Genomic DNA, 13,001 nt, shown 5'->3' with positions numbered 1-13,001 from the left:
AAATAAAAATGCTCTGAAATTATCATAAAATGTATCGTGTTCGTATTATGAAATTTAAAATTTTTAAAATCAATGAAAAGTTTTACACTAGTGATTGTATTCAGCTTGAATCAGACTTGGATAGACTTGATACACTCGTTTGACAATAAACGATATAGCTATTAGATATAAGCAAAAGCAAAAAGACGTTTCGGCGCTCAACATCCACATAACCGCTGACAGTTCGACAATTTAACAAGCTTCAGTTCACATGTAGCATTTTAACGGCGGTATTTTCGCAAAATATAAGTCTAGATCTCGTTAGTGCTTTGGAAAAACGAGTTAAAAGTGTTAAAAGTGCATGTTAGTGTGCAAAATTTAAAAACGTGCACAAAAATATTGTTGCCGCCTGAGGCGCATCTTTTACCGTCCTTAGGTCGCTATATTACCTAACATATATAATGTTATAATATATGCAATAAACTAATTGTAATATGATGAAAAAGGTGATTCCAATCGTTTTGCTGGCGGCACTGAATCTCAGGATCCTCGTCGTGTACAGAAAATCCTGCGAAAAACGTCGAAAGATGACGATCAGCAGGACGAGTTCTGGAGAGGAGGATCCTCGGAAATTCGCCGAAGAGAGGCGTCTAGTTCTTCTGCTTGGATCGACTAGCATTTTGTTTTTGGTCTGCGTCACTCCGATGGTCATTTTGAACGTTACCCTCTCGGATTTAAATCTGATGAAGTATCCCTATCAGGTAAGATTGGGATTTACGAGCAGACGTCGCAAATAGTGTGTAACCGCAGAGTGTCTCCTCTTATCTTTGTCAATATCGATGGTAACTTTTACAACAATTTACCAATAATATCCCTTTGTAGGTATTTCGGGCCATCGCAAACCTGTTGGAAGTGGCAAACTATTCGATAACATTCTACATATACTGTTTGTTCTCTGAAGACTTCAGAAACACGTTGCTGAGAACTTTGGGCATCGGGGATGGAATACCAAGCAGAGGAACCGCCAAAACTCCACAGCCCACCGCCACCACCACCATAACCCCCAACACGAACCGCAGTGTTTGATACAAGTCCGTTAGATCGGAGGGTACTCCGGTCTAGATGAGCAGTTTCGCTTTATTTCGGAGATTTTTCATTTGGGGAAGAAGCTCGACATTATTGTTGAAATTGTGCAAATAACGCTGCCTATAATATTTCAGTGTTTCAAAAACTACCTCAGAACGATAACTGATTTTGATAACTGTAATAGATATTTACAAATGGGCATTCAAATACGTACATTCCAATAACTTCAGATCTGAACTTGAAGGCACGCCCTATATTTGACCGAAGAGACATAGAACACTATAATATTGACCTGTTGTTGACCTTTTATGAAATTCGCATGATTTGCTTTCCACAAGCGACCAAATATCAAAAAAATATATATTTTGAACAATCTCACCTATATACAAAAAAATGACATAATTTAATTTAATTAATGAATCACGAGGCCGATGGAGAAATAACAAAAATAAACGTTATGATGGTTGTAGCCAAGTATTTGAAAAAGTAGTTCTTATTTACTTCGTCTACTCGCACTATAAGACTCCGAATTTATTGTTGGTGCCCCATTATAAAGATCCAAAGTTACACATTAATTTAGTAACTAATAGTTATGAAAGTCACTAAGTGTTGCAAAAGATTATTTATTATAACAAAAAGCATGCCCCATCAATAGAATAAATAACTGCAGATTTATCTATGGTTTCACCTCTGTTTATTCTGCGGGTCTATCCGATGCACTTTCTCTTATATTAATAAATAGAAGTTGGCGGTCAAATATACTGGCGTGTTTAAAAAATAGCTGTGATACGAAGGTGAAGTAATTATATATTATTAGTGTAAAGTACATGTATATTTAATGCATAAGGAACTTTTGCGAATCAAAACTAATTGTATTTGTAACGTTAAGTGACTCTTACCGTTTACTGCCACGTTATATAGGAAATTTTAACCACCACACTTAATGGAATATTTAGAATTAGGGGTAACGATTCCGAAATCTACAAATTTTATAGCCTTAAAATAAAGTTATTGTCAATTCCGACCGCACAATCAGGATTCGCGCGTCCACGAAAAATGGCCGCCGCAAAACGTTTAGCACCTACTTATAATTGGTTATTTACACCCGCAGAGAATTAAAACAAAGTGACAAACAACACGACAAAATTTCATTTTAAGTGGACAATAACATTGCACATACATACATAAGTTGTAAGTTAGTGTTTGGTACTTACCTGTTAATTAACTTTATACAAATTAAAATGTATCATAACGATTAATAAAAACCTCTGTGAATAAACTTTTCGGTGGCGTTTCAATCAATCAACATCATGAAAGGAAGAAACAAAAAATAAGAAAAATGTAAGGCTTTCATATTTTATTTGAATGAAAATCATGTTGAAATACACTTAAATAAGTTGAGCCCTGGAGTGTGTAATGACGCATGAAATCCCTATCACAGCACGAACACTAAATAAATAAAAGTAATTCACATGAACTAAAGCGCTAATCGTAATCGTGGCTGCTCTCGCTCTGGCCAAGGAGGGCGTCTTTTTCTTCTTCGGTCACTTCGGTTAAAGTCTGATGTAAGGGAACTTTCACTAATCTCGAGTTTACTTTCTTTAAACCCTCCGTTGCGCCGGATTCGGTCAGCCTAGCTCAACCACAAACATATAACAAACGAATAAGAATTAGGAAAACAAATATTACTTACACCTCATCCACGTCTTCATCTTCATCGTCGCTGAAGGTAAAGTAGGGATTCTGAGAGGCCGGCCTAAACTTGTAAGCGGTAAGTACGAAGAACACATAGGTGGCCATTTCTCTAAACATCTCGTGCAACCACCCGTACTGGAAAGGCACCGTAATCTTGAGTAGATAGACTATGATTCGAGTGGAATAGATGTAACACACGACCATAACGTAGAAGTGGCGAAATAATTTCAGTTTCTTTAAATTCATGGCCGCTTTGCCGTCGGTTTGAGATGCTTCCTGCAAATGTCTGATAGACCAAACTACTGGGAACAGGATGCAACCGCAGCACAGCAAATCCACTAGGATGACCACGTTTCTCCACGCCAAGTACTCCCTGGCACCCTCCTCGCTTTAACAACAATCGACATTAATTAGGTGTCGCTATGCGATGAGCTATATTGCAAAAAAACTAAAAATTAGAAAGAATACAGGGTGTTGTTGAAATGATGAAATATAAGTAATTTAGTAAGTGAATCTCCGAGGTCCAAGTGCAAATAGTCGTTATAACGTTCCAGCCCAGTATTCAAGAAAAATCCCTCCATAGTCCATAATTTAATACAACGTGAAAAAAAAATTGTCGGTCCTACTACTTCATCTACTAACACTACAACACGGCTCGGATTGTTTTTTCTTTCAAGAATACTGGGTATCTCGCCGGGAACGTTGATCCTTATCGTAAATGTAAGAAATATAAATGTGAAAATTTATTATATTATTTATTTATTATTTATATTATACTAAAACGTGTTATTCAAAAAGAAAGGGCGGATTTCAAACAGTTATTTTTTTTTGGAACTACTAAAGATAGAATTGTGATTCTAACGATAATCAATAAAGAAAAGTATAAAATTTATTATGACTAAGGTAAAACTTCTAAAGTTTCAGGACGTTCGATAGGAAGAGGATAGATAGAAGATAAAATTTATCAACGGCGGCGTCCCAGTTCTCCAGAACTCACTCCTTGCAATTTTTGTCTCTGGGGTTACGTAAAAGAGCATGTTTTTATCCCTCGTAAGCCTGACAGTTTTGAAGATCTGTGACACCGAATTAATGAAACAGTGAATTAAATAAGCAAAGACCAGCTGATTCATATGTGGCCAGAATTAAGCCACCATTTTGACATCCGTCGTGTAACGCACGCTGCTCCTATTGAAGGCATACCATAATTGTACACTTTTTTCTAACCATTACTGCTAGAATCATCCTTCTATCTTTTGTATGTTTGCAATCTGCTCTTTCTTTTTGAATAACCCAATATTAAGATGGCCATTATAAGGGAAGTGTCAGTGTGTATTTCACACTAAATTTTTCCCAATAAGAAATTATTTACCTTTATAAACTAAGTATTTTTAAGTATATTTAATTCTACAAACCACCTATTTTTATAACTTTATCTTACTTATAAGCAAAAATTATGGTAGCTTGTATCCAAAACACCCTGTATTTGGAGCACTTCAGTTCACCTACCTTTCCTCTAGAATAATTTCGGCGACATTTGCCAAAACTTGAAGGGGAATGACAATCATGAACAGCTTCTTATCCCTAGAAGTTAGCACATGCTTGATAAACATCCAACCAGTGCCTATGAGTACCAAAACGACAAAAAGTAATGCACCTTTCAGCAAATGGGCAACATAGAACAGAATGGCGAAAGGTGTGACGTGGAAACCCAATCTCTCAATGTAATGGTAATTCAGGCCATGGAAGGCCAGTGAGACGGCCTTGAGGAACACCAGCACGGACATCATGTAATGGATTTTGAAGACGGGATGCCGACTCTGGCGTAAGAGAAACACCCAGAACATGCCAGACAGGAAAAACAACATGGCCATCATGCAATACAAGGCTGGTAATGGCATCTCGCCAGCTGACAAGTAATTGTCACCAGTATTGAGCTCTGTGATTTTCACTTCGAAATCAACCACAGTCTCTGTGGATGGATTGTAGTTTGGGCAACTGTGGAAGTACAGATTGTACAAACCTTGTTCCCTTAAAGTTTCCACTGACATCATAAACTAAAATTAAAATATTTGAATGCAAACAGAAGCATTACTTATTAAGAGAATGGAGAAAGTATGTTAGTAGAACTACCTCATTTTTTAAAGCATACTTTGTCAAAATGCTCAATAGCATCACTTACAGAGGTGTTATACGCAGTTTTCCCATTTATTTCAAATGGAAAAATGTCAAAATGCATGTCTCTACAAGAATTTTCCGAGGACAAAGTTTTTTTCTCATCAGAGCTTTTATAAATATGAAGCACTCTATTCTGATGAGAGGAGCATTTTACTTGCAATCGTTTATTTTTCAGATCCATAATCAAGTAAATGAAGTCCTCATTGCTATTATAATCAGTTATGTTCTTTTCCAGAATGCACGCATCCTGATGATTATCAAAATATGGATTCATGCCATCATTGACTGTGCGGTCCAAACTAAAACCAAACTAAAGGCCACAAATCAAAATCAAAAAAACAATAATTAAGCAACTTACTAAAGATGATTCGTTCATCGGTGTGGCATGAAAGTTCGATAATGTGACTTCCAGAGTGCCTCCCTGGTAGAAACCAAAAGTACTGAGAGCAATGAATTTTCTGGCATCATTCTAAAATATGAGGAATTAACCAAAAAATCCAATTTATATTCTTCAACCCAAACCGTAATTTTTAGATTGTGTTTTCTTGCGAAAGAACTAGTTAAAAAACACAGTAAGTAAATAATACTTTGGAAGTCAGTCTTCATATTTTCATATCCAAATTCAAATATTAACTATTAAAGACAGAGCATATACCCTTTGGATAGAGCAAAATTTGTTATTAATGCAATGTTTTTAGCTTTGACGTCAGAAAAATTTCTTCCTTTATTTATGTCGATAAAAGTCTAGAGAACATATGGTCGAAAACGATGCGTCAATTCGAATTTATCTATACCACTGTTAACAGGAGAACTCTAAGAAGAAGTTAACCTGAACCAGAAAAAGCGTTTTTGGCGTCGTACTAAAAACGTGTTTATTAAGCAGAAGTTTTGTTCCTCAGTGAAGCGAAAACATCATCGCCGAGAGGTTACGGGATCATAATGGTAACCATTTTTAGCTACTTTTGTATTTGTTTTGTAAAATAAACGGTGGCATTTACAGGCCGAGGAAATTAACCCGAAAGCATATCCCTTGGCGGACGCGACGTTAACTACGAAAATATTGAACTTGGTGCAACAAGCACTAAACTATAAGCAGCTGCGGAAGGGTGCAAACGAAGTGACGAAAACCCTAAATCGTGGCATTGCCGAATTTATAGTAATGGCCGCTGATTCTGAGCCACTAGAGATCCTTCTTCATTTACCATTGCTTTGTGAAGACAAAAACGTGCCATATGTATTCATCCGCTCGAAGCAGGCTTTGGGAAGGGCATGCGGTGTTTCAAGATCTGTGATTGCTTGTAGCGTTACCATCAATGATGGATCTCAGCTCAAGCCACAGATTCAAAGCATACAGAAGGAAATTGAATGCTTATTAGTATAATATAGACGCTAATTTTTGTATAAAACAATAAAAACGTTTACCTGAGGAATATATATTTCATTTCAATCCCCACACATATATTTTGATAATGATATTATCTAGCATAGCAAATTTTCTTATGAAGGTGGAGGACTACCTGCATTAGCTTGTAATGAACTATTTGTACTAAACTCAAATAGTATCTTAGTGGTAGACGCCTGTCTGATAAAATATACCAAAGAATTCCTAAGGTTTTGGTTAGTAAAACTTACTCCCTATGCTTATAAATCGGCTACGTCAATAAAATTTCCGAAATTTTGAAAGCAGTATTGGACCTTTTTCCATTTTGCGATTATTTAATCAACAGTTGGGACCACTGTAAAATTTTGACCGTTGACAGCGTCACCGGTTCCATTTTGACAGAGAAGAAAAAACTTTCAACGTTCAGCTTTATGCATCGGTGTTTTTGTCGATTTTTAGTCATTTTAATTATCCCTCTCAAGGAATTCTGGATTATTTTAGTTTTTAATGAGAAAACGGTCCCGCGGTAGTGGCGTAAGTGCAGGCGATTGGGTACAGTCGCTCGTTATCTGATTGCAAATCCGTAGGGCAACAAAATGGACATGAAAACCGAGCTGGACTTAAGCGGTAAATTAATTATTAAAGTTCAATTGGGCGACGACATCAGGCGAATTCCCATCCATAACGAGGCGATCACTTACGATGAATTAGTTTTAATGATGCAGAGGGTGTTTCGCGGCAAATTAACCGCCAACGACGACATCACCCTTAAATATAAAGATGAAGGTAATTAATTTATTTATACATACGGTTGCAGGATTCCATGTAATCGGTTTTTGAAGTCTTTCTTTTTAAGTTGCGTCTTTTGCACTTTAAAGTAAGTGTTATTGATTATAGGATTTATGTTTAAATTCGTCTTTCACTATTTTATGTCTTCCAACGATACTAGACCGCGAGGAATTTCACGTGATTCTTTTCTGCCCTTTTTTATTTGCTAGAACTAACGATATGGTAGAATACTTTCATATAGTATTATATTATGATTTATACAGTTCTTAAACTATGTAAATGATTTTTTTATTCAGGAATTAATAATTTGATGAGGGGTGAATGTCGGTATGTTTATATGAACTTTCTGCTTTAAAATGGACACCTTAAAGTTTGGTACTGTACTTTATTAATTTATCCTTTTCAGTGCGGTTTCTATAAGTTAAACAAAAGTATTCAGATAAACAAATACAATCGAATATTTTATTTTACATAGTCATTTAGTTAAGGAAAATTAAAGAATATATTTAAATTGTAGGTTAAAATGAAACAAAGAAATTTGCAAACAATATATTTAAATTTAGCATTTTCTATTAAATCTGGGTAGTTCCAGGGATATTAGAAAGGATACAATTTAAGCTAATGCAAAGTCGAGTGCAAAGTTTGGTATTTAGGTATTTACATTTTAGAAAAAAAAAGTTTAATGCAAAAGTTGCAGAGTTTGATTTGGAGATTTAATATTACACACTTATTTGTATACAGGGTGTGGAAAAATAGTATAATGTAGTAAAGTTATAGTTTTTTAAATTATGTATATTATTTCACAAAAATAACTTTAACAAGTTTTTTAAATCAAGGTAAAATGACATATTTTTTCGACACTTGTTTGGAAATACTGTGTAAATTTTTATACCTAAAGAATTTTTTGTTTTACTGGACATGTATGTGTATACGGTAATTATGTATTTTTATTTTTATGTATATGTATGTATTAAGTATATGGTAATTAGTACATTAATTTAGATTGTATTGACTACTATATAAGGTTATACTCAACACGTTCTCTAGACATGGAAGACGCGTACCCCTAAATGTTAAGGATTCTGTGTACAATGAAACCTTGCATTTTTATGTTTATTGTCTATTTTTTATGCCAGTTGCCTCTGATTTGCTATTAACTCTCATATTTTACATTCTATGGTCTCATTTTTAGTATTATCATAATTTCTATGGTTATTGCCACAGAATTGATGTTGGCACCGTATTTTCTAAGTTTGTACGTAAGTTAAACGCGCGAGAAATTTGCAGATGGTGATCTTGTCACGATCTTTGACAGCACAGATTTGTCGTTCGCCATCCAATGCAGTCGCATACTGAAGCTTCAAGTATTATTAAATTCAGAGATTAAACATGACTCTGCTGGCAGCATTAATCAGACTGAAGTGACAAATTTAAAAAACCAGCTGAGGAGTATCCGTGATCAGGTCAACAAATTGCTGGATTCATTGGATACCGCAGGCCATGTCAAGTCGGCCCATAATCAGCATGACTCCTCCGAATCGGGCGCCGAGACGACGCAGTCTTCGGCCCCCTTAAATAAAGTAAACTCGAGTGAATTTGATCCCTTGCAAGAAAAAACCCAGAAAAACGGGACGGAAGAGCAGAAGGAACCTTCAAAACCATCAACGCCCCAAGTAACTAATTAAAGATATGTTTAAGTTTTGAAGACATTGATCATGAAATTTGCTATTTCAGATCAGCAACGAAGGCACGAATTCGCGTCCGCAATCGACTTCCATGGTACCCCAGCCGAATCAGGCGGCGCCCCAGCCGCAGCCGACGGCCGCGACGTCCGCTTCGAACCCGCACGGGATGCCCGACTATTTTGGCAGGTCCGGGTTGGGCATGCAGTACGGTTCATTGCCATACCCCCAGCAGTACAATTTCCAGTCAACTGGGTATGTTGTATGTATTCTTGTTTCTATTAAGTGTAGTGTAAATCTATTGGTCGTAATTATTTTTATATGCTAGACCAGTCTCAACATTTTCATAGGATTTTTGCAACCTTTAGCAAATTCGGTTCAATAGTTTGCAGAATCTCAATAAAAAATGTTTTTCTGTTATTGAGTTTTGAGTTTAAACATATCTAAATGTCAAATAATTTTTTTGAGGATATCAAAAAGTTTAACATCACATTGTGAAGTTCTTAAATGTGTCTCTTTGTTAAGGATCTTTGAGTGATGTTGGAAGAAAAATTATCATATGTTGAACATATCAACTTAGTTGCTGCAAAATCTTCAAATTTGTTGGATTCTCTTTTAAGAATCTGGAAAAATATGCATACCGGTACAGGTAAGGTAGGTGTGGTGTAATCTCAAAATTTATGCTGGCCTAGCAATTATTTTTTGCTTTATTAAGTAGAATGGATAATCCACAACTACGAGAGTTTATTAATATGCATATTTCAACCCCCCAAGATTTTTTATCTTATTCCGTTGCAATGTTTCTTTTTCTCAACCATAGATAGGGTATGCATGGATCGTTTTGTCATCCGGAAATATTCGGGATTAGTCTGTAATTTGATAATGTTTTTTTTTAGCAGGTTTTCACGATTTCTGGATACTTTTTTGTATTAAACCGTTATTTTCGTTTAATATGAATAAATAAAATATTTTCTTAAAATAAATGGATAGATGCAGTTTATACTTACTGCCATGATTAAGGGTTAAAAAAAAGTTTTAGCAGCTTAACCCTAATCGTAAAGTTTTTTTTTCTAGGAACCAATTCTAAATCCTCATCATCAATCAAAAAAACAATCAAATTGATCCGTAAGAGGTGTATATTTTGTGTTCTGGTTGAATTACAGCCGATACGGTCCCCAAGTGATGGACAGTTCCCAAGTTCCAAGTTCAAACGCGTATACAAGCCCACCCCAAGGTAGCATACCGTATCCAACGCCGCAACAGTATGGCAGCATAGTCTATCCCCCATCGGGTCAGGGGAATCCCTATTCTAAGGGTTTCACCCAGGCAAACCCTCAGCAGCACGCATATATGCCGCCGCGTCAATAAATAATTTAAGTTTTTTCATTTAGTTGATTTTAATGATTCCATGCGATGATTAATTGATATTATGACTATTTGTTACTTTAAAATTATTATTGTATTATTTGCCTTCATATCAACTGTAACTGATTACTTTGTAGTTACTAAGCAATAAAATTTTATGGTAAGCCAAAGAATTATTTTATTGGCTATTTTGGATTGTTTTACATATGCTAAGAATATAATCCCATGAAGCAAAAGTCGTTCGATGGACTACTGCATCACTACTTCACGAGAGTAAATGAATTAGAGCCAACCTTAACGGTGGGCTCATTGACCCAAAATTAAACGAAGAAGAGGTAGACCGCATCGGTTGCCAACATTGCCAAAAGATCTAAATATTCCTAGAATTGATAGATTGTTTATAAATAAATTGGGTTATTAAACTATCCTTGAGTGAAAAGCATGCCTCTTCAGTTTCCCATGGCCGTGGCGCAGGTAATTGAATTCGTTTTTGGCGAAAACGAAAACTATCGTTTGGTCCATCTGTCAAACGTCACACTTTTAAGCCGTCTACTATAAAGAGGGTAGGTTTTCACAATGCGATTTTTGCAGAACGCTGTGGAACCGATGCAAGTGGATGCACCGGCCGAGGACAATGATAACAATGAGGAACTGTTTTATGTAGTGGATAATCCCACGTTGGACCTGGAAGTGTATGCTAGTAGCTACACCGGGTTAGCCAAACTTTACCGACTGTTGTACATCATAGATCATTGTCCATCCCTCAGGCTTGAAGCCCTAAAAATCGCAATTTCCTACGTCATGACGACATACAATGTTAACTTATATCAAGTACTTCATCAAAGATTAGCAGAAGTGACGAGTAACATGAATGTGCCCGATGTGGCGGCTCCGTCCACATCCCAAGATGTGCTGGTTATTGACAATATGTGGATGGAGACGCGTATCAAGAAAGCCGCCCTTAAATTAGAGAAATTAGATAATGATTTAAAAAACTACAAGTCAAACTCGATAAAGGAAAGTATACGAAGAGGTCACGATGACTTGGGAGACCACTATCTGGATTGTGGAGACCTCTCCAATGCCCTTAAGTGTTACTCAAGGGCCAGAGACTATTGCACCAGTGGCAAACATGTAGTGAACATGTGCTTGAACGTTATAAAAGTGTCTATCCATTTACAGAACTGGTCTCATGTGCTGAGTTATGTGGCTAAAGCAGAAGGAACACCCGGTGAGTTTTCAGTCAAATTGAAGGTTTGTGAGGTCAAGGAAATTGTATAAAAGCGAAAGGTATATTAGTCATAGTCTAAATTAATATTCACTTAAAAAAGGTTAATTATTTTCTCCAAGTTACTTTTTCATTAATCCAAAATATGTTTTAAAAAACAATTTGCATTAGGTATAATGTCCTAAACTTCACACCAAAAGAATGAAAAATTTAAAAAAGTGCCTTTCCCCATATGTAAACTGAAAATTTTGAAATAGCAAGAATTAGTACAATATTAAAAATCAAAGTTGCAACACAATAATAAATATTATATCTTTAGTGGAGTATACATAAGCACAAGCTTACATTAACTTGAGCTTATTTGACTGGGAAAACAGTCATTTTTGCTATAAAGCTGAAAAAGCATTATCACAAAACACAAATTTCATAAAAATATTCAAGCTGCAAGGCTCCTGTGCCTTGTTTGTTAATTTCTTAGATGTGTGTAATAAATTGTTATTTTAAAATAAAATATTCGTCAAGCCGATAGCGATATCCGCTAAAAATGGTAACCGATACCTTCGCGTATCCTTTGCAGATTTTTCAGAGTCTCAAGCGAAAGACACGAACCCCGTGATATTCACAAAACTTAGGTGCGCGGCGGGCCTTGCCGAGTTGGCGACCAAAAAATACAAACTGGGCGCTAAACATTTCCTCCAAGCAAACTTGGACGATTGCGATTTTCCTGATTTATTGTCTCCGAACAATGTTGCGATGTACGGGGGTTTGTGCGCCCTCGCTACATTCGATAGGCACGAGTTGCAGAAAAACGTTATCAACAACACGACGTTTAAGTTATTCCTAGAACTCGAGCCTCAGCTCAGAGACATCATCTTTAAATTTTATAATTCCAAGTATGCTTCTTGCCTGAAACTGCTGGACGAGATCAAAGACAATCTCTTGTTGGACATGTACATTGCCCCTCACATTAATACCCTGTATACCCAAATAAGGAACCGCGCGTTGATTCAGTACTTCAGTCCGTATTTATCTGCGGATATGCACAAAATGGCGCAGGCTTTTAACAGGACGGTGTCCGCTTTGGAAGACGAACTGATGCAGCTCATCTTGGACGGGCAGATCCAGGCGCGAATTGATTCCCATAACAAAATTTTATTCGCCAAAGACGTGGATCAGAGGAGTACCACGTTCGAGAAAAGTCTTACAATAGGCAAGGAGTACCAAAGGAGAACTAGGATGTTGATCTTGAGAGCTGCGGTTCTGAAAAATAAGATTCAGGTGCAGGTAAACGGTTAAGGGTTGATTGGGTGCCACCATGTAATGGAATGTTTGTTTAGAGTCCTCAACGAGAAGCGGGCCAAAGTGGAGAGATAACGGTGGCCCCGGGTACCAGTACAGTACTGTCGGCTAGAAATTAATAGTCCTGTATATATGTATAAATTTAATTATCACTTGGAAATTTTGTAATCTTAGGTGAATATAAAGTGCTTTAATTTATATTGATTTGTTTGTTATTATTAATTTAATTGTAGGGACGGGTATTGCGAAAAATACCTCGTTTTTATAATTTAAACGTGCTAGTTAGTAGATAAGTCAAGTCGTTTCTGGAGCAGAAATCCTG

The 13,001-nt window shown here is 36.4% G+C and overlaps 5 protein-coding genes across 6 annotated transcripts in view; 4 read left to right on the top strand and 1 right to left on the bottom strand.

Annotated features, from left to right (window-relative positions):
- Nucleotides 1-2,319, top strand: part of LOC132697925 (probable G-protein coupled receptor B0563.6) — a 52,452-nt gene extending 50,133 nt beyond the window's left edge. The window contains exons 4-5 of the mRNA XM_060663691.1: nucleotides 486-740; nucleotides 862-2,319. Coding sequence (XP_060519674.1) covers nucleotides 486-740; nucleotides 862-1,065 — 459 coding nt within the window. The 3' untranslated portion in view covers nucleotides 1,066-2,319. The remainder of the gene's footprint in view (nucleotides 1-485; nucleotides 741-861) is intronic.
- A 95-nt stretch (nucleotides 2,320-2,414) lies between these two features.
- LOC132698512 (protein GPR107) lies at nucleotides 2,415-5,670 on the bottom strand. Its single transcript, XM_060664630.1, has 6 exons — nucleotides 5,458-5,670; nucleotides 5,294-5,404; nucleotides 4,940-5,245; nucleotides 4,267-4,814; nucleotides 2,759-3,148; nucleotides 2,415-2,698 (listed from the first exon to the last, which is right to left on the bottom strand). The coding sequence occupies exons 1-6, from the start codon at nucleotides 5,539-5,541 to the stop codon at nucleotides 2,551-2,553; spliced, it is 1,587 nt and encodes a 528-aa protein (XP_060520613.1). The 5' UTR covers nucleotides 5,542-5,670; the 3' UTR covers nucleotides 2,415-2,550.
- Nucleotides 5,671-5,722: 52 nt separating this feature from the next.
- LOC132698515 (NHP2-like protein 1) lies at nucleotides 5,723-6,392 on the top strand. Its single transcript, XM_060664631.1, has 2 exons — nucleotides 5,723-5,877; nucleotides 5,936-6,392. Exons 1-2 carry the CDS (start codon nucleotides 5,875-5,877, stop codon nucleotides 6,314-6,316), a joined length of 384 nt encoding a protein of 127 aa, XP_060520614.1. The 5' UTR covers nucleotides 5,723-5,874; the 3' UTR covers nucleotides 6,317-6,392.
- A 310-nt stretch (nucleotides 6,393-6,702) lies between these two features.
- On the top strand, nucleotides 6,703-10,314 carry LOC132698010 (protein TFG-like). 2 transcript variants are annotated; one of them, XM_060663834.1, is made up of 5 exons: nucleotides 6,703-6,850; nucleotides 6,904-7,102; nucleotides 8,393-8,778; nucleotides 8,840-9,042; nucleotides 9,951-10,314. In XM_060663834.1, exons 1-5 carry the CDS (start codon nucleotides 6,824-6,826, stop codon nucleotides 10,153-10,155), a joined length of 1,020 nt encoding a protein of 339 aa, XP_060519817.1. In that variant the 5' UTR covers nucleotides 6,703-6,823; the 3' UTR covers nucleotides 10,156-10,314. The 2 variants fall into 2 exon arrangements, with proteins under 2 accessions (XP_060519817.1, XP_060519818.1); XM_060663835.1 differs by having other exon boundaries at nucleotides 8,840-9,049.
- Nucleotides 10,315-10,487: 173 nt separating this feature from the next.
- LOC132698009 (COP9 signalosome complex subunit 1) lies at nucleotides 10,488-12,862 on the top strand. Its single transcript, XM_060663833.1, has 4 exons — nucleotides 10,488-10,626; nucleotides 10,744-11,383; nucleotides 11,958-12,664; nucleotides 12,718-12,862. Exons 1-4 carry the CDS (start codon nucleotides 10,594-10,596, stop codon nucleotides 12,796-12,798), a joined length of 1,461 nt encoding a protein of 486 aa, XP_060519816.1. The 5' UTR covers nucleotides 10,488-10,593; the 3' UTR covers nucleotides 12,799-12,862.
- Nucleotides 12,863-13,001: the final 139 nt, after the last annotated feature.

The sequence above is a fragment of the Cylas formicarius genome, unplaced genomic scaffold, assembly GCF_029955315.1.
Source record: "Cylas formicarius isolate icCylForm1 unplaced genomic scaffold, icCylForm1.1 PGA_scaffold_2__14_contigs__length_35257938, whole genome shotgun sequence".
NCBI classification, from domain to species: Eukaryota; Metazoa; Arthropoda; class Insecta; order Coleoptera; family Brentidae; genus Cylas; species Cylas formicarius.
This window is presented reverse-complemented; position numbering and strand designations above follow the sequence as displayed.